This window comes from Urocampus carinirostris, chromosome 16 (genome assembly GCF_059441175.1).
Source record: "Urocampus carinirostris isolate Australia breed hairy pipefish chromosome 16, RoL_Ucar_1.0, whole genome shotgun sequence".
NCBI lineage: Eukaryota > Metazoa > Chordata > Actinopteri > Syngnathiformes > Syngnathidae > Urocampus > Urocampus carinirostris.
The window spans coordinates 28,622,826-28,646,660 of NC_142364.1; the positions used below are offsets into that span (position 1 = coordinate 28,622,826).

Genomic DNA, 23,835 nt, shown 5'->3' on the forward strand with positions numbered 1-23,835 from the left:
GTGAGAGTCAAAGAGCCACACCACGCACCAGTCTTTTTACCTGGCTTTTCAAGGTGCTCGATATTTGCTTGCGTAGTTCAGTAACTTTGGGGAATTCCGTGTCAATATTAGCATGGGCTATGCTAAAATGACGCTGAAGATTTGAAGTCTTGAAATGGGATATCGTGGTACTGCATGATAAACGGAGTGATTTGCCATTCCGTTCGACAAAAAAGTAAGCATCTTCACATTCTTCCTGAAAAGCCCTGTGTTCATTTTCATATTCACGTTTCGCTTTGCATTTTGCCATTTTGACCACGAGAGCAACAGTCTGCACGCTCATGAAATGTTTATTAATTTTCCGGCATTAGACGTAACCTTCGCAGATGATTGGCAGTCAGTTATGTGTCCGGAGCTGCATAAAAACCACAAATCTGCCAAATCAATTTCAGAATACTATTTATTATTTGTTATTAACTCTGATGGATTCAAGTGTGTTTTAAGAGGGGAAAAAACTAAACATGAAACAATACACACAGTATATAGAAAATATGATGAGTCACAGAGTCGCATTCTTATTGGCCAAGAGCCGCATGCGGCTCTAGAGCCGCGTGTTCGCCACCCCTGTACTAGGTGGACATGGCTTCGGTATATAGGTATAGTATGGTTGTCTCATCTCATCTCATTAGCTGTACCGCTTATCCTCATTAGGGTCACGGGGGGGCTGGAGCCCATCCCAGCCATCTCCAGCCAGTGGGCAGGGGACACCCTTGAACTGGTTGCCAACCAATCGCAGGGCACACTGGGACAGACAACTCACTCGCTCATTCACACCTAGGGACAATTTGGACCGGCCAATTCACCTGAAATGTATGTTTTTGGAACGTGGGAGGAAACCGGAGTGCCCGGAGGAAACCCACGTATGGTTGTATTAACTTAAAATGTTCAGAGGGTTTAGAGAGTGTTAACAAATAGTACACACTCTATACATATTTTTGTTATTCAAGGTTTCAAGTACAATTGGTAATTAACTAACAGAGTTTAAACCTTTCTCTGCAATAAAGTATCTCTTTAATATGCATTGGCCTGATACTCACATGATGGATTTTCAGGTGAACAACAGCAACAAAAAAGAGTGGAATGGGATGATGGGAGAGCTCCTAGGAGGTCTGGCCGACATGATAGTCGCCCCGCTGACTATAAACAACGAACGAGCACAGTACATTGAGTTCTCTAAACCCTTCAAATATCAAGGTCTTACTATCCTGGTTAAAAAGGTAAGTCGGCATGATCTCAATTTTGGTGTGCACTAAATGTTTCATGATGCAACGTATGCTTTCAGGAAATCCCTCGTAGTACACTGGATTCGTTCATGCAGCCGTTTCAAAGCACGCTGTGGCTGCTGGTGGGTCTTTCGGTACATGTGGTGGCGGTGATGCTTTACCTACTAGACCGGTTCAGGTACAGAGGGAGCCTCCATATACGTGTGTTTGAAATCATAATCGCTGGGGAGAAGATTGACTCAAACATCTTACTGCTATTCTGTGTCTCTGTGCTGCCTGCTCTTTCCGTTTCCTTTCAGTCTGTGTTTCTGGCTCTGTTTGCTAATGCTCAATTATTTCCATTATATTCATGCTCCCATGATTTTCCTGGATATATTCCATTTGAGGGCTCACTGAATCATATGCAATCCAAACATTGTTTCTTCTGCAGCCCATTTGGAAGATTTAAAGTAAATAGCGAAGAAGAAGAGGAAGATGCCCTCACCTTGTCTTCTGCCATGTGGTTCTCTTGGGGAGTGTTACTCAACTCTGGAATTGGAGAAGGTAATACATACCAAATGAGTGGAATTTCTGTTGTTATTGTCATTGAATGTGACTATAATGCAAAGCATTAGTGCTGCCACTTAGGAAATTGTTAGTACTCCCTAAAAGCTAAACCAAATTTTCAAAAAATTCCTCTGTTTCTTCGGGTTGGTTTTGCAATGCTTGCAATATTTTTTTCTTTGACTTGTAGGTGCACCCCGCAGCTTTTCAGCAAGAATCCTTGGCATGGTGTGGGCTGGTTTCGCCATGATAATTGTAGCTTCCTATACTGCTAACTTGGCTGCCTTCCTGGTGCTGGATCGGCCTGAGGAGCGCATCACCGGCATCAATGACCCAAGGGTACCAAATGATAACCCTACGTCATCACTACATTGCTTACACAATGCTGTCCTTGGAAACTTGGATCTTACTATTTGGGACTTTCAAATTCCTTTTTGTTTTTTTGGAATGTTTTTGGTGGTGGGTGTTTCAGTTGAGAGTGTCTTCTAAACACTTTAGTAATACACCCAAACCCCACAATAATGATATAAAACAGGGGTGGCCAACCCGGTCCTCAAGAGCCGCATGTCCTGCATGTTTTGGAGGTTTCTCAGGTGATGCAAATTTTAAGATTGTTTGCAAGCTGTGCGGGAGCTTGATAATGACCCAGGTGATTGGGATCACCTGTATTTGAACAGAGAAACTCCAAAAACATGCAGGACATGCGGCTCTTGAGGACCGGGTTGGCCACCCCTGATATAAAATATATACAAAATCCTATACAGAAGTGGTTTTATGACTTTCTGACAACTGTCCTCTTCAGCTCAGAAACCCATCCGACAAGTTCATCTATGCCACGGTGAAGCAGAGCTCCGTGGACATCTACTTTCGGCGGCAGGTGGAGCTTAGCACCATGTACCGCCACATGGAGAAGCACAACTATGAGAGTGCCGCCGAGGCCATCCAGGCAGTGCGTGACAAGTGAGTCTTGGCCAGGCTGCGCTGACCAGAGCGTGTCGGCTGGCTGCTCAACCTGTCAAGCACAAAGTCAGAGCTGTCCCGGTCAGGTCAGGGGGTCGGTTTGGATGGCGGGAAGGGACAGTGCACATGGACCTGTGGATCATATCAGAAACCGTAGGACTTACTGCGGTTGTCTGTCTGATCCGGGCCCATTTCTATGTGGGTGGGTGGGCCCAACAACCACACAGGTACAAGATAGAGGCCAAGATAACCTTGAGTGGAGTAGCAGATGTTTTCAGGTTGTACCCAGTTCCATGGGGTGCCGCATTTAACCATCTTGAACCTTTGCGTCGTTCGCCGCTGACCGTAAATGTGTATGTAGATCATTGTACTGTTTCACCGTAACCCCTCCTCCCTCCTTCCTTCCACCTCCTCCTGCCTCCCCCCTTCCCTCACAGCAAGCTGCATGCTTTCATCTGGGACTCTGCGGTGCTGGAGTTTGAAGCCTCGCAGAAGTGCGACCTGGTGACCACGGGAGAGCTGTTTTTCCGTTCGGGCTTTGGCATAGGCATGCGCAAGGACAGCCCCTGGAAACAGAATGTGTCCCTGGCCATTCTCAGGTCTGTCCCAGCCGAAGGTGCATTACTCGTCTTTTTTTGGGTTCTGTTTCTTACTTCTTTGATTTTGTGGTCATGGACCGACCATTGCTTCTTTTTTAGCCATCGCCTTTTGTCAATTCTCTGTTTACCACCCTTCCTGCCCTCACTGTCTGTCTTTGTCTTGTGTCTTTCTCATCTTAGTTGCGGTCAGGGCAAAAGCGATTCTAACGTCTTGGGTATCTGCGGAGTGCGTTAACTTTGTCACTTTTCTCCCCACCACCTTGCAGTTCCCATGAGAATGGCTTCATGGAAGACCTAGATAAAACCTGGGTGAGATACCAGGAGTGTGACTCGAGGAGCAATGCCCCCGCCACACTCACCTTTGAAAACATGGCAGGTATGGTCCTTTAGGCGTTGGAAAAGCGTTAAAAGTGATTGGACAAAAACTGCAGTGGTAAGGTACTGTAGCCATTTTTTGTCCAATACCTTTTTACCCCCAGTTCTTTATGTTGCCGTTGATTGTGCTGTGGCTTCGTGGTGGTAATTCTAGCAATGTGTGATTTTCAGTGGTCCGCTGGAGCTGGTTTAAAAGAGGCGTGGCAACCTGTGAGCAAGATCAACAGCTGACTGGTTTCTTTTCTACTCCCTCTGTACAGGGGTCTTCATGCTTGTGGCTGGTGGCATAGCAGCAGGAATCTTCCTCATCTTCATTGAAATAGCCTACAAGCGACATAAAGACGCCCGCAGGAAGCAGATGCAGCTCGCCTTTGCGGCCGTTAATGTTTGGAGGAAGAACCTGCAGGTAGGAAGATTTTCTTGGTTCCAACGTAGATGAAAAAAAACTAAAATGCAGGCACCCCCTCAAAGCGGTCAACACGTAAACTTGTAATGATGTGTTGCAAATTAATTGATGGCCTAATTGTTTACTTTAATGCCAGTTAGTTGAAGCCTGTAACCACCATGGTTAATCTTTGAGTCAGGTGGCAAAAAAAAAATGATTAAACAAAATTACAATTGAGCATAATTCCAGCACCGTGAAATAATTGAAATTAGAGAGTTTAAACGATACATTGCTTGACAAATACAATTGACACTACTGTGGATGGTTTCTATTTAAAATGATGAGCTGATTGTTGATTTTCTTTTTAAGGGCGGTGGGTTCAAATATAATCCATTCTTTTCTACAAGTTTTCTCTGTAATAGTCAATAAATACAAATATTTTTGATAACAATTTATTGTGTTAAGACGGATTTACAAAGTCACTCTGTGTCTTAAGGGATGTTTAATCATGATTTATTTCAGCCCAATACCAGTGCGAGGAGTCAACTTTTGAGAAATCATCAATACCAACCGGAGATAATTGAATGATGATTAATGTATTATTTAAATTTACATTCGATGCTTAGTTTATTACCTTATGTGTTTGTCTTTTCGGGTAAGGGAGCTGGGATGAAATATGATCAGTTCGTTTTATAAACTGATTTTATGCAAATGGTGAACTAAAAAAGCATTTTACCATTTATTTTCTTTAAAATGATTTGCATCGGCATTTGAAACACAGTATATTTAGAGATATTTGAAATCAGTCCTTTTCAGACTGATACCAATACGATTACTCAACATTCAATTAGTCATTTATTCTAACTACAGATACCAAAGTGATTAATGTAATTTCTAAAGTGACTTGGGAATCCCAGTAAACAATCTCAACATTGACCGATTGGATAAAAGAAACAGTCTATATTTTTAGGTTCTGAAGAAAAAAAGATCCTAGGTGGTTACTCATTATTGTATTGGCCACCAGTATAATACCTTAAAATTAGCTTGGTTATCTACACACAACCAATACAAGCTGTTAATATGTGCCTAAACTTGTTATTTGGTATTAAGGAGAAAAAAAAGTAGGAGTACTTTTTTCCCCAGCGTCTTCCTTTGCCTTACCTACTCTGATCCATGTATTCTATGTTTTTACTCCTTACATTAAGTAATGGATTGACATTGTGATGAAAAATTAATAGTATAAAACGATCAAAATGCCTGTCAGCAAGGCAATGTCTTTCCCACTGTGTCTTCCATTTTGCTGACGACTGTATTGTATATTTGTCGTGCATGTCCTGATAGATGTACTGTAAATTCTGTGTACGTGTAAAGCGAGCGATTGCATGCCAGGCATGCGTGAGGACTGGCTTCTGCAAAGCTAAACAAAGATGGCTCAAGCATGCTCGTCCTTCCTCATTACACATCACCAGGGTCTTGGAGCTAAAGATAAACACAGTATTCGCTCGCACTTTCAGCCACTATAATGAGACCTCATGCGAAGAGTGCTGAGGGAGTCTGTGAGTTGCGCTAATCCAATATGTCCTGTGCCAGGCATTATTCATACTGTTTGGGTGCACTGATCTTATTGCTCACAGTTAGCGAACGCTGACAAATGCAAAACGACATCTTGGTTATGTGGGACACGAAACCATTGCAATGAAAAATTGACCATTGCAGCGTGTGTAGGCTCCTCATCTGTCAGTGTAAAGACTTTTAAGACTATTTTTGGCACGGCTGTTATTTATAATTATAAAATGTGCAAACAATAAATAAGAGCGGTCAATGGTAACTTCAGATATTGTGCCATTCCGACTTATCAAAATACTGTAAATCAAAATGTTTACGTGTAATGCCCTTAAAGTAACTGCCGAATTGATTTTACCCATTTCAAAGGGCAGCCATTTAGAAACTGGAATTGCGGCTCTGTTAATGGTCAAGGTTAAAACTAGAGTAGAAACAAGAAAAGAACACACTCTGAGTCGGAAACATCTTTGATAGCCCCTTCCATGGGAGACACATGCTTCCAGAATCGGCTCAAAAATAACACGCACTTCCTTTTTCAGGAAGCTAATTTATTCTAAAACACAAGAAGGAAACCACACATCTGATTGGTTTATATGAACAAAGGAAATTAATCTGATTGGTTTAGACAGGAATCACATATTTAAATGCAGTGTATAATGTTGGTCGCTAAATGGCGTGTGAGTAGAATAAATGAGTGATAAGGATAGTGGAACTTTCTAAACATAATGCGTCTCTCCTGGTTAACCAACTAGTTCTGTGCACCTGTTTAATAACAGATTCAGATTCAGATTCAGATTCAGATCTACTTTATTGTCATTCTAGTACACGTGTATACAGAACGAAATGTCGATACATCTGACCCGCACAGTTTCCTCGAATGTACAGATATAAGTAAAAGTTGTATTGTATTATGGCTACGTATAGTATTTTACCATAGTGCCGATAGTGCAAGAGGAGTAGCTAACCAGATGTGCAAAATGGGCAGTCAGGTTAACAAGTCAGGTAAACAGTAACATTAACACTGTAACAATAACGCTGTAAGTACAATAGTGCAGAGAGCAAATGTGCAAGGAGTGGCAAGCTATAAAGAACTGCCAGTAGTGCAAAAAGTCAGATTAGCAGCCGTTTAGATTTAGGTTAACTATATGTTAGATTGACCATTTAACAGTCTAATGGCCAGGGGGACTAGACTACTGCGGAACCTGGTGGTCCTGCACCGCACACTGCAGTACCTCTTCCCAGAGGCTAGCAGAGTGAACAGTCCATGATGGGGGTGAGAGGGGTCCCCGATAATGTTCTTAGCATGGGATAGGCAGCGCTTCTGGCCAATGTCCTGAATGGAGGGAAGTGTAGTCCCGATTATTTTCTCTGCTGTCCTCGTTACCCTCCTCACACTACCCCAGTCGGTAGCGCTGCAGCCTCCACACCACACAGAGATACAGCTGGTCAGGATACTCTCTATGGTGCCCCTGTAGAATGTGATGAGGGAGGGTGGGGGCAGGTGGGCTCTCCTCATCCTCCAGGGAGCTTACCAGTTGTTGAGACAAAGTTCTTTCGGCTAGGAAAACTTATTCTCTTGACCTTGAAGGTGTTTGCGAAATCGTAAAACCACACACTTATTGAGCAATATGAAACTATATACGTATAAGGATATAAGAAGAGCATAATAGTATATATTGGATAGAATATAGTATAAAAGGCACATTTAGACCACAGACCCTTAAATACTACCCGACGGTGCTTCACCTGTTGGTTGAGGCAGAGGTGTGATCACTCAAAACCTAAAGGCCTTATAGCAGGGGTCAGGAACCTATGGCTCTTTTCATGACCACATATGACTCAAAGATAGGGTAGAATTTGTTCAAATCATTTTTGTTAGGCACTACAGGGGACAATATTGAAGTCCAGTGTGCATTAGTTTGAAATTGTTTAAATCTTTTTCTCGTGAACAATAGCTTTATTTACATTTGACAAGTCCAGTCACACCTCTAACCCTCTACCGTCTTTTTTTCCATATACACGCCTCAATACACTACACTACGTGGTTAATATTTGAGGACTTATTTTTTGACTACAAGCAACTACCTGATGTTGGTTTCATTTATCTCAAATTTTAGAATTTCATTCATAGTCAGTTTATGTTGTCTTTTAGCAAGTCATGTTTAATTGTATAGCCCTTAATCACAAGGAGTGGAGTAATCCAAAAGTAATCGGAAGTAATCAAGATATATTACTTTAATATTAATGTATTCGGATTACATTACTGATTACAATTTTCCGCCGGTAATTAGTAACTGTATCAGATCACATTTTAAAGTAAATCTCACAACCCTGCCTATATAGATATCAGTAACGTGCAGTGAGGTTCATGTCTGGTGAGGCACAGTAACATTTAGAAATACAGTAAACTAAGCTACATTTGATGTATCAATTAATTGGCAGAGCAATAAAGCAATATATATACTGTATATATTTTCTTTTCTTTCCTTAACTTATAAATGAAGTCTATGGGTTGCTCCTGTTGAATGAAAGCATCAAAAGATTGTGAGAACTCCACTGTGAAAAATATGTCTATGCAACAAAAAAATTTGAGTGGATGGCTTAGCTCGCTACAATTATCACGTATTTTCTTCATACAATAGCCACACCCGAGTATAAGCCGCAAGTGCCCACATTGAAGAATGATATATTAACTAAGAAAGACGGTACACAGAAAGAGTTTTTGTAATATACGGTACCTTAACCCCTTAATGTACTGATGGTTCGCTGGACTTTTGATAAACAAAAGTGTCTCTGTACCAGCTACTGAAATATGTCATGTCACATATTATTGGAAAGCTTAACCTCTAGGGATTCAAGATATGATAACCATTTCAAAATAGTCTAATTAGCAAAACCTAATGATCAGTCTGAAACAAGATATCCACAAACTTTGAAGCCGGTGTAACTCACCATTGCGTCTTTAACTTATTTGAATGTCCACGAAAATTGCTTTGTTACATCAGAGACAATCCATAGAATCCAACCGTGTGAAATATCCCCTCCAAAACACAAGATAATGCTGACAGATAAATAGAAATTGGCCTTAAACACTTCTGCTTTGTTGGACGCTGATTCTTGTAATCTGTTCATTTCGCCTCATTAATTACGTTTAAAACTAAACAAACTCGTAAAATTATTCCCAATGTGATAGTTAGCTCTCTGCTTTTGATTGACACCTTTTCCATGAGGGTTTCATTTATACACAAAGAGCAATGTTACACTAAACTTGCGTCTTCCTCAACATATATATTTCACCTGTTTCACTCTAACCTTTACCCCTCAGGCGCCCCGAGCGGCTGTTAGGAAAATGCATAAATAAGACGCATCATTGCATAAGCCGCAGTGCTACAAGCTTGGGAAAAAGGTTGCGGCTTATAGTCCGAATTTTACGGTATATTCTTCATACTATAATGTAAAGAGTGGACAGTTTTGAAAAAGAAAATCCAAATGATTTGAACCCAAATGAGAATGTTTCTTTGGGAATTGCGGTGTGAGCTATCATTGGTGATTTCCTGTGAAACAATTATTTTCATTTCACAGCAAGAATCAAACCGGGTACCTAGTAAAATGAAAATAAAACAATTTGATATTGTTGCTTAACTCATTGAGTGAAACACAATTTCAATCAGAATACTTGACTTCAATCTTTAGACCAGTGATAGAACAATTGAGATAATATTGTAAGGGTACATTTGAAGTTGACTCCCCTTTAACCTTCAATGAATCACGTGACAAACAAAGAAAGGAGGATTTACCTCACACATTACTTTTCACATGAGAAATTGTGGCTACCAAAGAAACTCTGAAAAATTATAATTTTAAATGTTAGTCAGAAGTCCACTATCTGAACAAATAAAAAAAAATCACCTCTAACACTGACTAATGAAACATGTTATGTGGTAAGAGTCAATGTTGATTAAAATTATGTTGATGACAATGAAGAAGCACAAAGCTGTGTGGACAAGCTAGACAAAAATACACTACCGTTCACAAGTTTTGGGGTCAGACAATTTTGTGTTTTGCATTATTCATCGTTTTTTTTTATGCCTGTGTTCTTTTACCTATGATATTATTGTCTTCTTGTTGGCCAGGTACAGATGTGGCGTTTTCTTTGTCACACTAACTTGAAGGCCAGCTTCTCTGAGTCGCCTCTCTACTGTTTAAGTTGACATTGGTGTTTTTCCTGGTATTATTTAATGTGGCTGCTGGTTAAGAACCTAGAATGTGTCTATTTCTCAATCAGCAGGCTCTAAAGTACTTGACTTCTCACTTGATTTTGCAGTGGGAACTCCTACTTCTCTTTCTACACTGGTTAGAGCCTGTTTGTGCTGTTCTCTAAAGGGAGTTGTACACACCGTTGAGGGAAAGCATTGGTTTCATGACGAGTTCTCGCTTCAAATTGCTGTCATGTCTTAGTAGACTGTCGAGTTTCAGATGTAATTTCTTATATTCTGGCCATTTCAAAAGTTTAATCACACCAAAAAATGTGATGCTCCAGATACTTGACTAGCTAAAAGGATAGTACATTTGTAGCTTTTTTTTTTACCAGCTATAATGGTTTTCAGCTGTGTGAGCATCTTTGCACAAGAGTGTACTATTTGAACACTGGAGTGCTGGTAGCTGGAAAGGGCCTTTGTACACTTATGTTGATATTGCATTAAAAACCAAGGATTTGCAGCTAAACTAGTAATTTACCAAGTTAACAATGTTTAGGGTGTATTTTTGATTAGTTTAATGTTGTCTTCATTGGAAAAACAGTAATTTTCCTTAAAAAATAAGGGAACTTGTGACCCTAAACTTTTGAACAGTAGTGTATGTACCTGCTCCCGTGAACAATTTCACCTGGGAAGTGATTCTTTTTCCCGAAAAAACACAAAGTTTGTGGTTAATGTCCATTATAAACTAACAAAATATTTCGTCTTCCAACAGGAGAATCGTGTTATATTTGATTTTGATTAAGAGACACAGTTGCACAAATCATTTTGGTTCCAGCTTTCATCATGCCAAACAATGCCTGCAACTGCCCGCTTGCCACCTGATCACATCCCATCGGGGATTTTGAGATGGCACAAATATGCACTTAAAATAACCCGGTCGTGACCCCATGAAACCGTGGGGCTAGTGTTGGACATGATGAATTTGACATGCTGTTTTGTATTTCTTTTTGCAATGTTTTGACATTTTCTTATCTTTCCATCCAAACATATAATGTCTGATCACGATGAAATTCACACCACACTGACCCACCCTAAAATATGGAGGACCAAAATAATACAAGAATGAAAATAGAAACATGCATTATAGATTTGAATTATTCATTTTCATAATTCCATTCAATTCAAATATTGCCCTTATTTAAATAACATTCCGTGTCACTTTATAAGCTGATATTTTCTTTAGCATTAGATAAGAAAACAGCATTATTATTTTTTTTTTTTCAATAAAGTGAAAATGTTTGATAACATTGTTTACTTACACATATATGTTTTTATTTATGTATGTGTTATGTATATATTTTTTGTGTTTATATATTTTTTGATTTGTAGTTCTGGAGTCATATTATTGTGAAAATGCTTGCTTTTGCTTTTATTTAAACATGTTTTATTTAATTTTGTAATATTTGGTCCTCCATACTAAATGCTTCAACTTAGCTTTCTTTTAACGTCTCATTCATCTTCCTTTAATTCACACAAGACTTTCTTTTTTGAATAAAGAGGGTTTTTTTTCTTGAAGGGACATGGTGTATTATTTTGTGCCTACAAGTGGTAAAACAATATCATTAAAAATGTTGATTTGAATAATAGGCAAACGTACATAAATGTACATTTTTCTAAAACACTGTTTTGCTACTTCAGTTTTGCATTGTGTTCTACATTCTGATTGCCTAAACAGTCTTTGTGTTGTGCTTATCATAATTTCACAGTACAACAGTACAATGAAAAAAATATTTACAGGGTACTTTTATATCTTAAACGAATGCTTGAGCCATTAAAAAGGGTTTGTCCTTTGATTTCAGTGTATATGTAGAGACAAACGTTTCTACTTCGCGGATTTCACCTATCACAGGTTCTTTTCGGAATGTAACTCTTGCGATAAACAAGGGATCAAGTAGGTTAAAATAATTGTATTCATTAATTATAACATGTCTCTCACCTGGAGGGAGCTGGCATTATTGTTCGGCATTTTGCTGGTACACCACAAAAACAACAACAAAAAATTCGGAGCAGCTGGGAAAAATGAGAAAATAGATGACAATATAGCGAGATCTAGTGATGAAATATTACACAATGTCCCTTTAATGTCTAAGCTAACTTCTCATGTAGGTTTTTGGGGGGTAAATTTTGCTTGACGCCATTCATTTTCTCCATGTGTGGGGTGAATTTCCATTGTACCCTCTGTGGTATGATGAATGACCTTAAATGGGCTTTCAGTTATGATTGCTGCTTTTTCTTCTCATGCATTTCAGTGGTTCTCCACTAACCTTTTCGTAGCTTGACTTTTTATTTGCCTGGCTTCAAATGTGGATGTTTGCTTTGCGTTTGGCTATTTCTCCCACAAACGCTTCCCATTTTCTTGCCCCCTGGCTTATGCATAAGGATATTCTATCGTACGATCAAGTGGATGGACATTTATTTCATTTTTCTTTTCTTCCCCTATGCAGCCATCCTCCTCTCTAGAGACTCAGGATGTAAGAATACCTTAATATGAGTTCTTACATGCACACGAACACTAGATTGAGCTTATAGTAGTGTTGGGGCACTCTAATGGTGAATGATTTTATTGAAACTTTTCTATTTTTAAGTTTTAAATCACGATGAAAAGTATCATTGATAAGATTATAGTTTAGTAGACACTCAAGTGAAGAGAGAAGATGTTGTTTCATTTTGAATTTGGCATTTTTGAACAGGAGAGGACTGTACAAGAATCCCTCATTATGCAAAATTCTAAAGTGTTCTACATACATTTGCCTGAGCCCTTTTTTTAATCATATATCCCTCCTTGGTTAAAAAATCAGATCCGCTAAAAGAGTGTGGAATTTAAAGTATAATGACATAGGGACAATTATTTAAACAGTGCATAACAGTCAAAATGACAAAAAAAAAAACAGTAAGATATAATGGTTTTATGATAACAACCTGGAATCGTATGCAATCTTCCTTGCAGGAGTACAATATTAAAAAGTGATTACAATGATCAATCGTACATGTAATGTACTCAATATTACTCCATCAAGTGCACTCTTTGATAAATGCATCGTGATCTAAATAATTTTACTTGGTGTAACACCTTTACTTAAGGAGAACTTTTAGAAGTTATGGGCATAACTTTACCTCTTTATATCAAGTATGGGTGTTTGTATATGTCAGTAGGAACTGTAAAATGTGTTTTTAAGCACTAGTCAGCAACATTTAGCCTAGTTTAATCAGTAAAACATGGTATCACACTCACTGACATCTTTACTACCCATCATTCATTCTAATGCATTTTTAGGATTCCCCAACGATTGGACTTCCGCGGCATCGTCGCGGTATCAGCGTGACTGCTTGAATAGAGATTTTTACGAGTGCCTCTCATATCATACAGTTACACCCACTCTCAACGTCCTGAACCCTCTCTATCTATCCCTCTGCTCATTTTTCTCCCATCCAATCAGAGCATGACACCCGAAGTCGGTGATTTGGGAGAACCGAGTGAAAGCGAGGTTATCTCCCCCAAGCGTAGAATGTGAATAATGTTTCTACGTATATTTATTTTAGGATAGAAAAAGTGGTAGAGCAGAGCCCGACCCAAAAAAGAAAGCCTCTTTTAGGTCCATCAGTACCAACCTGGCCTCCAGCATCAAGAGACGTAGGTCCTCCAAAGACACGGTAAGGAGTCTAAGAGCCGACATCCTTCCTTCTTTATTTTCTTCTCTCTTCTGTCCTTTCCAAAACACACTCATCCATATCCATAGGACTCAGTCGCCTCTGCCACGTGTCTGTCATCAGCATCCTATCCGCCATCAGAGCATCCTTAGCGCCTCCTCTGGCCGGAAAGATTCAGTACAGGTCAAGTCAGGCTGTGAGTTAGGTTGAAGAAAAGCTAGCGATTGATAGTCATCGGCTAGGGATATCACAGAACATTTGATAGAAGAAAAAAATAAACAAGCTGCCTGTGGCGCTTTGTCTTGGGCTGCTGGTTTGGTTGTGGAATCTCTTAAGTGTTTGTGATGAGCAAGGTTTGTGGCCTTCTATTTTCTGTCTCTGCAGTTTGCATTGCTACAAAGCTGCACTTTGCTCGATTGGTTTGAAAGCATGCCCTGTCGTCCCATTATTTGATCCGAAACGTTTATTTCCAAGGAAGTCGTACGACGGCCAAAACCTGCCGACAAGAAACGTGTACAGGTTTCAAACTGATCTCGCTGTCTATTTCAGGATTACCCATGGATTTATTTGTCTAATTATTTGAATCAATTGTTTGTTTTTTGCTTTGTCTTATTTTGCTGTTATGATTATTGTTTATTTTCCAGTGTCCTTATTGTGATCTGTCTGTGAACTTTTCAGGGTGTTTTCAGGTGATGCAGACGTTTTCCCTTGTCTTTACTTTGTAAATATTTATAAATGGATTTATTTTGTCTTTATCCCTTTTTTATCCAGTATCAGTTTCCCAAAAGTGAAAAGTGACTCTTTTTATGTGTGAAATTATTTCTTGTGTTGAATGTCATTTTTTTGTCCTTTTTTCTTAACAAATTGCATCGACTCGGACGCTGCAACTTTTACTGTATTTGCTCGGATCGAGAGCCCAAGTGGGAAAGTTTAAAGGAAAACACTATTTAGGGAAACACAAAACAGAACTAAAATATTTGCCATCCTCAGTCTTTGACTTTTATTTTTGATTTTTATATAAATGTTCTTTATTTACATGAATGGATATCAATGGACTTTAGTGTCAATGTCCCTCACCCACATGCCACACTGCTTCTTTTCTCCCTCTGCAAGCATGCCAACTGTCATAGATGTAGTGGCAGTAGAAAAACGGGGCAATCGCCTCATTAGTTGTGCTGTGTAGTGATAAGGTCTATATTAGCTGTTTTTGTTAAGTCGGTTTGAAACGATCAGCTTGCTTGTGCTGTCTCAATTGTGCTGCCCCACTTAACTTCCCACCCCCAGTAGAGGCCAGTGTTCGCAGGCCTATGAAGGAGCTGGAAGCCATAAGCAGAAACCTGAAGGTCAAACTAAAAGGGGACATTTATGCTGCAAGCCTGCGTCACAATAAAGAACACATTTATGAAATATGAATTCAAGGTAGTATGCAGAGGTTTGCTTAAATCATTCAATCCCACCTCGGATAAAATGTATCTTTGAGGTCTACAAGGTCGTGAAAATCTGGGAGAGGCTAATAGCAGCGCGTATTGTCTTCTTGACTTAGTATCCTGGAACGCCTTTGTAACTAGAGGCAATGTTTTCCAGTTCAGGTACTTCCTGACCTAAAACTTTCGTATATACAGACAATTGTAAGTAGAGGTACCTCTGTTTCTCATTTTTATGTTACAAAAAAAGAAAACATTTACATAACTTTTTTATGAGTACTAGTACCTTGACATGTAGGAAATTGTAAATAAATAAATAGACAAATAAACTAATAAAAATAATCAACTCCTTGTTGCATTTATGTACAATCCAACTAGAGGTAAGATCTTAAACCCGAGCTCAACCCGAGACCGACCTGAAATCCATCACCTTCCCCCTGAGCTCTCACTAATGGAAGAAACAATTTTGGGTTTGATGAAGTTAAATTGTTGGGCTCTGGCTAGAATGGGTTTTAATACCCGTGGGCCCAAGTCGGGTCAGGCTGGATATTTTAGGCCCGACCTTACCTCTAAATCCAACCCATTATGATTTGCATACTTTCATTAAAAATAGCACTTTGAAAATAGAGAAAACTGATCCAAAAAGTGTAAGACCAAAGAAACAAAATATATATTTTTAAATTCTTATGAAAATTTCTTATACAAAGTGCAATAATTAAAAACAACATTTAACACAAGTTAAAGACAACAGCAAGTAAATAAACATAACTTTTAACCTGCATATGACATTTTCATTTGATTAATTGGTAGGTTTTTGCCCAGGTTTTCATAAGCATTCATATTTCCTTCATACTTCTGCATGCGGCTCCCAGCTTCAAATAATTTAAATAGCTAATTAGGCACACTGTGTATTTTAATAATGAACACATCTGTGATGGAACAGTTTACCATGATTGGATTCATGTTGAAAATTACAACCCCATTGTTCTTGCAAGAACCAATCAGACGAAACCATTGTTGCCATAGCAACTAGCAGCCCGCATGAAGATCCGAGTTTTGCTGCTTCCCTTTATAACTGACTCCAGTCTGCTTGCAATGAAGTGTAAAGTAATAATGCAATTGCTCAATTACAACAGCACTTTGAAATCAAACCCCCCAAAAATGTACGTTACTCTTTAAAAGGGCTGTCATAATATGAGACGCGTATTTGGGCCATGTTTGATGACAATAGTTTGTTGAAAGGAGCTCAATTCAGAGAAAAAAAGAGAACCTCAAACGTGTCCTTGACAAAAAAAAATCCTTTCAAGGAAGAGTGTGAATTATTTGACTACTAGATGTCGCTGAATCGTGTGCAACTGAAAACAAGTGCTAAAAAGCATGAAGACTTAAAGTGACCAAAACGAACCATATAACATTTTATGTTTATGCTTCGATTTTTGGGTACCTGTAGCAGCAAGATGGTGCAAAATTATGTCAGTCCCATTGGCTCTTTGACACTACCCTAGTGGCTCCTTGTCGATTTTTAAAACATATCTGATATGATGCATTTAACATTTTGTGCCTGAGACATGTTTTTGGGGGGTTGGTCCATTATGTCTCTTTTAAAATTTTGGGGTGCCAACCCCTGCCCTGGGTAAACGGTGCCGCTAACACTTTGAAAATAATATGTCTTGACTTTATTACATAATTTTTCTTTAAAAATGGGTCTGGGTTTTTATGGGTTAAGTTTCATAAATACAAAATGCTCAACCTACTACTACTATTTAGAAAAGCACACATGGTCCCTTCAAAATTAAATACATGTCAGGGGGGAAATATTTGTTTTCTCATTAATATTAACTTTATTTCTGCAAATGTGGAACCTCACAACGTCACGAATTATTGACTTTACTTCCCATTAATGTGTGAAGGTTTTTTTCTCACTTATTTGCCACAATGTCATGACACAAATTTACAAAAAAATGTGCGTGTATTTGGAAGTTTCATGCAAATTGAAAGCTTAAAGGGACAATTATGTATTATTTAGCACCTCCTAGGGTATAAAAAACTTTTTTCATGAAAAAATGCTGGTTTGGATTTCACTAATAGGCAAAAATACATTAACTATGATATAAATGTGCATTATATATATATATATATATATATATATATATATATATATATATATATATTTATTTATTATTATTTTTTTTTTTTAAATAGTCATAGGTCAAGAATTGTGTCTTTATTTTACATAACACGAGGCTCACTTAGCAGGAGCTGCATAATTGTCCGCCACCTTGCTGCTTAGGGAACACCCAAAAAAAAAAACGCAAACTAGTTAAAAAAAGGAGAAAAAAAGTTGGGTCCCTTCGAGTCTCCGCAGTTTGTAATTTTCCATGGAATTTTCAGCACTTGTTTCTGATTGAACTACACAATACAGTGTTTTAAAAAAACACAGTGTTCTCAAAAATGTGCTTGTTTGTTTTTTCATGAATTTGCTTCCTTTTTTTCAGAGGACTATGCCTCTTTCAAAAAAAAAAATCATAAAAATGTTTCCATGTCCCGAATACGGCTCAGTAAAAATTTGATAAGCCAGATTTGACGGGAGGCAGTGGGGGGTGGTTTGGGTGAATTATTAAATTGATAAATTAAAACACCCATTGAAAACAAAATAAGATTTAAACGTGCTGTTGCCATGACTCAGGTGTGCTTAACGAATGCTCCGTCCGGCCCACCTCAAAAAACAAAAAATCTTCCTGAGAGGGGTTAGAAACCCCTTCTGTAATTTTATTAGCATTTTAAACAAAAAGACTTCAAATACTTTTTTTGTTTTTACAGAAAATGACACCTCTTTTCTATTTTCCCTTCTCCCTATTTGCTCTCTGTTGTCACAGCAATACCCGCCGACTGATATCACAGGACAACTCAATCTGTCCGATCCGTCAGTCAGCACTGTGGTGTAGGGAGCGTGAATCGACACCCTAACCCCAACCAAGGAGAGAGGAATATGAGAAAAAGGATGCGACGTGAGAGCAAATTCTTCGCTCTCATCTTTTCGCCAGTTGATGAACTGCAGACTAATGCCCCGAATGCTTATCTTGCACCTTTTAAACAGTCGGGATTTTCTGACCTTATAGGTAGACATTTGTAGTCTCCCTAAGCATGCACAGAGCCATCCGGGATCACATACACATGTCCCTTTATATATATATATATATATATATATATATATATATATATATATATATATATATATGTAGATTTATATATGTAGATATATATATAGATATTGTTACTTACCGTACTTATTTAATATTCCTTCACTGTCTTTTTGCCAACCTTTTTGTGCTTTACAATAACTTTCCTACTGCCCATTTATCTGTTTATTTATATTCATATAGAAGCCAGTTTTAATTAGGGCTGGGTATCAATTTTATTTTCTAGGGATGCACCGAAATAAAAATGTTGCCTCGAAAATGTGAAACATTTCGCCAAAAAACTAAAATGAAAACTCCAAAATAAATAAAATCAAGGAAAAACTATTATAATTAAAATGTAAAGCTTTTTTTTTGCACAAACGTTCAAAAAAATGTCACGATTTGCGGGTGGATCCAAATGAAGGGTAGCAGAAACTGAGACAGGGGTGCTCAAAAAATGATTGTATTTAATGACAAAATCAGGAACAATGGAACAAACAAACAGGGCAAGGGGGTCACAAAACAAATAAAATGTCCAAACCAAAACCAAACCTGATAATATCCAAGGCAGAAATGGAAATGTCAATGGAAGTGAAAGACAAAGACCGTACAGCATCTGCTGTCGGCACAGTCCCCAAATACAGGTTTCTAGTATGTGGGCCATTTGGCTTGCCTGTTGGCACTCTCTTGTGGATGGTGGTGTGTCAGATCACTGTGCAGCTCCAAGGCCCAATATAAAATAACTGACTGGCATGATAACCTGCCGCTCATTCAAGTATGTATTTCATTAAATTGTCATGAAACAAAAAAGGCATTTAAGTCATTGCTTTAAAAATACATCTGTATGTGTATTTTTTTTTTTTTAAATGTATATATGTTTCTTTTTTTTTTTTTTTGGTTCTTTTGTCAGACAATAACGTGCAACAAATGAAGTAAAACTTTAGGTAAGTGGCTGGTTATGATGAAAAGGAAACACCTTGTGGATAAACAGGTGGGGGGGTTGTTATTACTGGAGAGTGACTTCATGCTCATGTCAGTGCAGCATGAAAATCGTTAAAGTCTGTAAAAGGCTGCTTTAAGTAGGGTTCAGATGCCAACCCAAATCCCAAGAAGGATGAATAAAGAAAAGTTTATTTTAGCACATCTGAGTAATGCACGTATTTGTACATGCATCATAAACCAGCTGACTGAAGCTGCAATAATAACATCAGAAGGAAGATGGTGGCAATAAAAATCTCCAAAATTAAAACAAAGTCGAAATTCCATACAGTTACTTTAATGGACAAAAAAAATAATAGTGACAAGAAAAAACATAGACTTGATGAGGATGTATCATTCAGCACAGCCTACAAACAATAAAGTAAAAATGACAATAATGACAAAAATAATCAACATTTATCGTACATAGCTTAACACCAGCCAATTGATTTTAGGGACAAACGACTTAAATATCCCACAAAGTATGTGTTCATGAATTAAAACTTCTGAATAGTGAATGTTATCGGTGAGCACTGCATCGTTAGCATGCAAACATTAGCCAATGTCTGACTAGCAGCTACCAAAAAACCTAAGAGCAGAGAGACACACAACCTTCTCAGAAAATATCTTGTTTAGGAAAACTTTCCTCCTTTATCTGTGCAAAACAAATAATACACACCGGCTTTTTGTGTAAACTCGAAGCTTCACAAGGCTCACTTCACGTTTGATGTGATCACAACATCATTGACAGTATGTTTTTTGTTTAATTTTTCTTTGGGAAAGATTCAAAAAAACATTTTTTAACTTTCGGAAGAAAAATGTTGGGTCTGAAAATTCGGTGCATTCCTACTGTATTCCTGAATCATTTTGTTTCTTATCCACAATCGCAAAATTAAATTTGCTCCTGATTTTTTAAAAATGATTAATTAGTTCCATTTAAATTCATATGAAAAAAAATCAAAGACTATAAATCACCCTTTTGTTTGTATGTTAGCTGAAACCCGAAAAGGTTACATGTTACCAATATATGCATGGAAAAATATATCATAACATTTCAAGAAAAGGACTTTGTGCCGCAGATATATTGTATAAGCTCTTGTGATAAATGATTTATTTACACAAAAATATTTTGTAATCATAAATGATTGTATACATACATTTTAAATTATGATAACGATGATGATAATAATAAGCTTTTGTTGAAAAGCTCAATTTCCCACCTGATTAGAGAGATGGCTCAAATTAAAATCTGCATCATCCACATTTGTTTTCCAATTGGCACAATGAGAAAAAGAACGTTATATTTTCTGTGTGCCTTGCTACACCGTGCTAGCATGCTAAAAACTGGCATCATCATCTTGCACACCAGGTTTTGCTTCTATGGAGAAAACCAGCTTAGTTTTCTTCACTGAATTCATCTCCAACCGCAAATTTTGGAATTTTCTTCTATGCCCAAAACCTACCGGCATCCTCTGTGCATAAAGAAATCTAAATTATTGTCTGGAAAGTATGTAGAGGGAGGAACTGATCTAAATTTGATTGTATTTAAATACATAAAACAATGATGACAATGACTTTAATAAATGTGTCTTTATCTCCAAATGCAGTATTTACTTTGAAAGAGCAGTAACAGTAAAATATAAAATAAAAACACAATAATATTAGATGAAACGGTTCTTAAAGATAAGAGATCATGTAAAGGGAAACTGATTGATTGATCGATTGATTGATTGACGTTCCCTTACCCCCCTACCTTCATCAAAGGTTATGAATTCAAAATCAACAATTTAGACAACTTCCACTTTATTGTCAAATACGCTAATATGCACAAAATACAGCACAAATGAAATACACTTCATCTTCCGCACATGAAAACATAAATAAATAAATACATAAATAAGGCACAATTCAAATAACAAATAGCAGCAAGACAAAACTTAGACAACAAAAACAAGAAACGAATGAAGGATTAAGGGGTATCTTGGTCCCGTCCACTTGGCTGTCTAAACACCTTTCACAACCGTTCATTCAGAAAACTCAATTCGTACATGTAAAAGGAATCACACAATCATTGTAAAGAAATCAACTTATGGCATACTATGAATTCATATAACAATTCAATTCCTGTCAATATTGATTTTCCAACCCAGCCCTACTTTTAAAACCATTTCTGTTCCATATCACTTTCAACTAGAGCCTATAAACTGCATTTTTTTGGGTACCCTTGCAATATTATATGACTTTTTTGTGTGCTCGAAAGCAATTTAGTTTCATCGGTATCACTTCTAAAGAGCATTGTATAGGATTAATCATGGGAGCATGTGTGTGATTGATTTGTATTCGTAAAATACATAAATCCCTCTTTATTTGTGCACTGAAAAGCCAAATGCATGTTGTTGAGCCAATCTATGGATTTATAAAAACCTTTTCTAGAAAAAGAAAGCATTTATTTTGCAGCCTGACGAGCCTGCAAATGAAGATTTTTTTCTCACTCTAAGCCATGTACCGTTTGGGTCTGCCCTCCGTCTTCCTCTCTCCCCCCTCCTCCGCTGAAGTCTCTCCTTTCTGGTCTCAAAAGGGTTGCATCAAAAGGCTACGTTTTTCCAGCCAACTGACACTCAATCTTTGGTGAAAAACCTTTCCTCGAAGCTGTTGCCGGGGGATTTTTTTTTTCACCAAGGAGTCGGAGTGAATTTGAAGCCTGGTTGAGCTCGCAGGCGACGGTTGGATGAAAAAACGGGCCTTTTCCCGGTTTCTGGAGCTGAGAGACGACCGCTATCCTGGCAATCCGGGGACACCCAAGCACTTTACGCTCAGAGGGCATTTCCAAACTGTTAAAAGACGCCATGACTTCGAATCACAATATTTTTTTTCTATCTTCATTATTTTGTACTGTTAAACAATAACCAACTAAATTGATTTGAAATAAAGTTGTAAGATTTGCACAATCACATGGTGCCAAACATAATTTGAAAACCTTTGCTCTGGCCTGCATGTTAATGTATTATCATCACACATGAAAGTGTTTTTTTGTTTTGTTTTTTGTTTGTTTTGTTTTCGTTTTGTTGTCCTCCGGATTTTAAATTAATGATAGATAAACTTGATTTGAATGAAATATGAATATCTTTTTTGGGTGTTATTAGAGTCAAATAGCGTGCTTGTGTTCTGATCGGGGCTGAGAATGTCTTATTCACACACACTTGTGTACCAACTTACTCACATGTAGGACTGCAACATACAATTATTTTAATAATCGTTCAACTGTTTTTTCGATTAATCTATGAATCGGATTTTAAATGTCCTCCTGTTTATTCAAATATTAAGGTTTTGGAAAGATGGAAAAATAGTGCACAAAACAATAAAGTACTGTATTCAATAATACATAAAATATATAATTCGAAAATTATTTAAAAAATGTTCATGTTTGTTTTTTTTTTTTGTTTTTTTTAAATAAAAACAGAGCTGAAGTAAGTTCTTCTACAAGCGTGTGCCATGAACGTCACAAGAAAATTCAATGCACTCTTATTTTAAATGAATGTACGTGCAGAGTGGCGCATAAGTTGTGCTACACAACAAATGGATGAACAAATTTGTTGCCAACACATTTATTATCATTTTTTAGCAATTTGTTGTTGCAGCCCTACTCACATGCACACACAAACATGGTGACGTACGCAGGCATGCACTTGCGCTTAGTATAAAGTACAAACTTGATTTCATCATTATTTTAGTGAACTTTTATTGTTTATAGGAGTCTTAATAAAATATACTTGCAAGATCCAAAGGTGTGTTTTTACATTATTTATCATCTGCATTCACATTAAAAAAAATACAGAGTTTAAAAGAACTAGCTCCACCTGGAGGTAAAAAAAATGTTCTTCTTAAAAAATATATATACAGTGAAAAAAAATAAGTATTTGAACACCCAGCTATTTTGCTATTTCTCCCACTAAGAACTCATGGAGGGGCCTGAAATGTTCATCGTAGGTGCATGTCCAAAAATCCATAAATCACAATATATGCTTTTTGAACAATTTATTTGCGTGATACAGCTGCAAATAAGTATTTGAACACCTGTGCATCATCTAGAATTCTGAGCCTGACAGACCTGCTAAAAGTCCACCTGCACTCCATGTATCATCCTGAATCAGATGCACCTGTTTGAGGTTGTTAGCTGCATAAAGACACCTGTCCACCCCATACAATCAGTAAGACTTTAACGAAGACCAAATAGCTGTCCAAAGACACCAGAGAGGATACTGTAAACCTCCACAAGGCTGGAAAGGGCTACAAAGCGATAGGCTAGCAACTTGGTGAAAAAAGGTCCACTCTTGGAGCAATCATTAGAAAATGGAAGAAGCTAAGCATAACGTTTAATCTCAATTGGAGTGGAGCCCCATGCAAAATATCGCCTCGTGGGGTCTCATTGATTCTAAGAAAGGTGTGGAATCAGCCCAGAACTACACGACAGGAGTTGGTCAATGACCTGAAAAGGGCTGGGACCACGGTTTCCAAGGTTACTGTAAGTAATACACTAAGACCTCATGATTTTAAATCATGCATGGCACAAAAGGTTCCCCTGCTTAAACCAGCACATGTCAAGGCCTGTCTTAAGTTTGCATATGACCATTTGGATAACAAAAAGGAGTCATGGGAGAAA

General features: G+C 37.8%; 1 protein-coding gene across 9 annotated transcripts in view; it reads left to right on the top strand.

The window, feature by feature from the left end:
* grin1a (glutamate receptor, ionotropic, N-methyl D-aspartate 1a) overlaps positions 1-22,959 on the top strand; it is a 62,316-nt gene extending 39,357 nt beyond the window's left edge. For 4 of the 9 annotated variants that reach the window (XM_088319658.1, XM_088319659.1, XM_088319663.1 and 1 more), the window contains 11 exons: positions 1,092-1,256; positions 1,322-1,440; positions 1,693-1,805; positions 1,996-2,144; positions 2,608-2,765; positions 3,203-3,364; positions 3,631-3,740; positions 4,000-4,145; positions 12,391-12,417; positions 13,487-13,597; positions 17,895-22,959. In XM_088319658.1, coding sequence (XP_088175784.1) covers positions 1,092-1,256; positions 1,322-1,440; positions 1,693-1,805; positions 1,996-2,144; positions 2,608-2,765; positions 3,203-3,364; positions 3,631-3,740; positions 4,000-4,145; positions 12,391-12,417; positions 13,487-13,597; positions 17,895-17,963 — 1,329 coding nt within the window. In that variant the 3' untranslated portion in view covers positions 17,964-22,959. The remainder of the gene's footprint in view (positions 1-1,091; positions 1,257-1,321; positions 1,441-1,692; positions 1,806-1,995; positions 2,145-2,607; positions 2,766-3,202; positions 3,365-3,630; positions 3,741-3,999; positions 4,146-12,390; positions 12,418-13,486; positions 13,598-17,894) is intronic. The other 5 variants (XM_088319660.1, XM_088319662.1, XM_088319666.1 and 2 more) reach the window with 3 other exon arrangements.
* Positions 22,960-23,835: the final 876 nt, after the last annotated feature.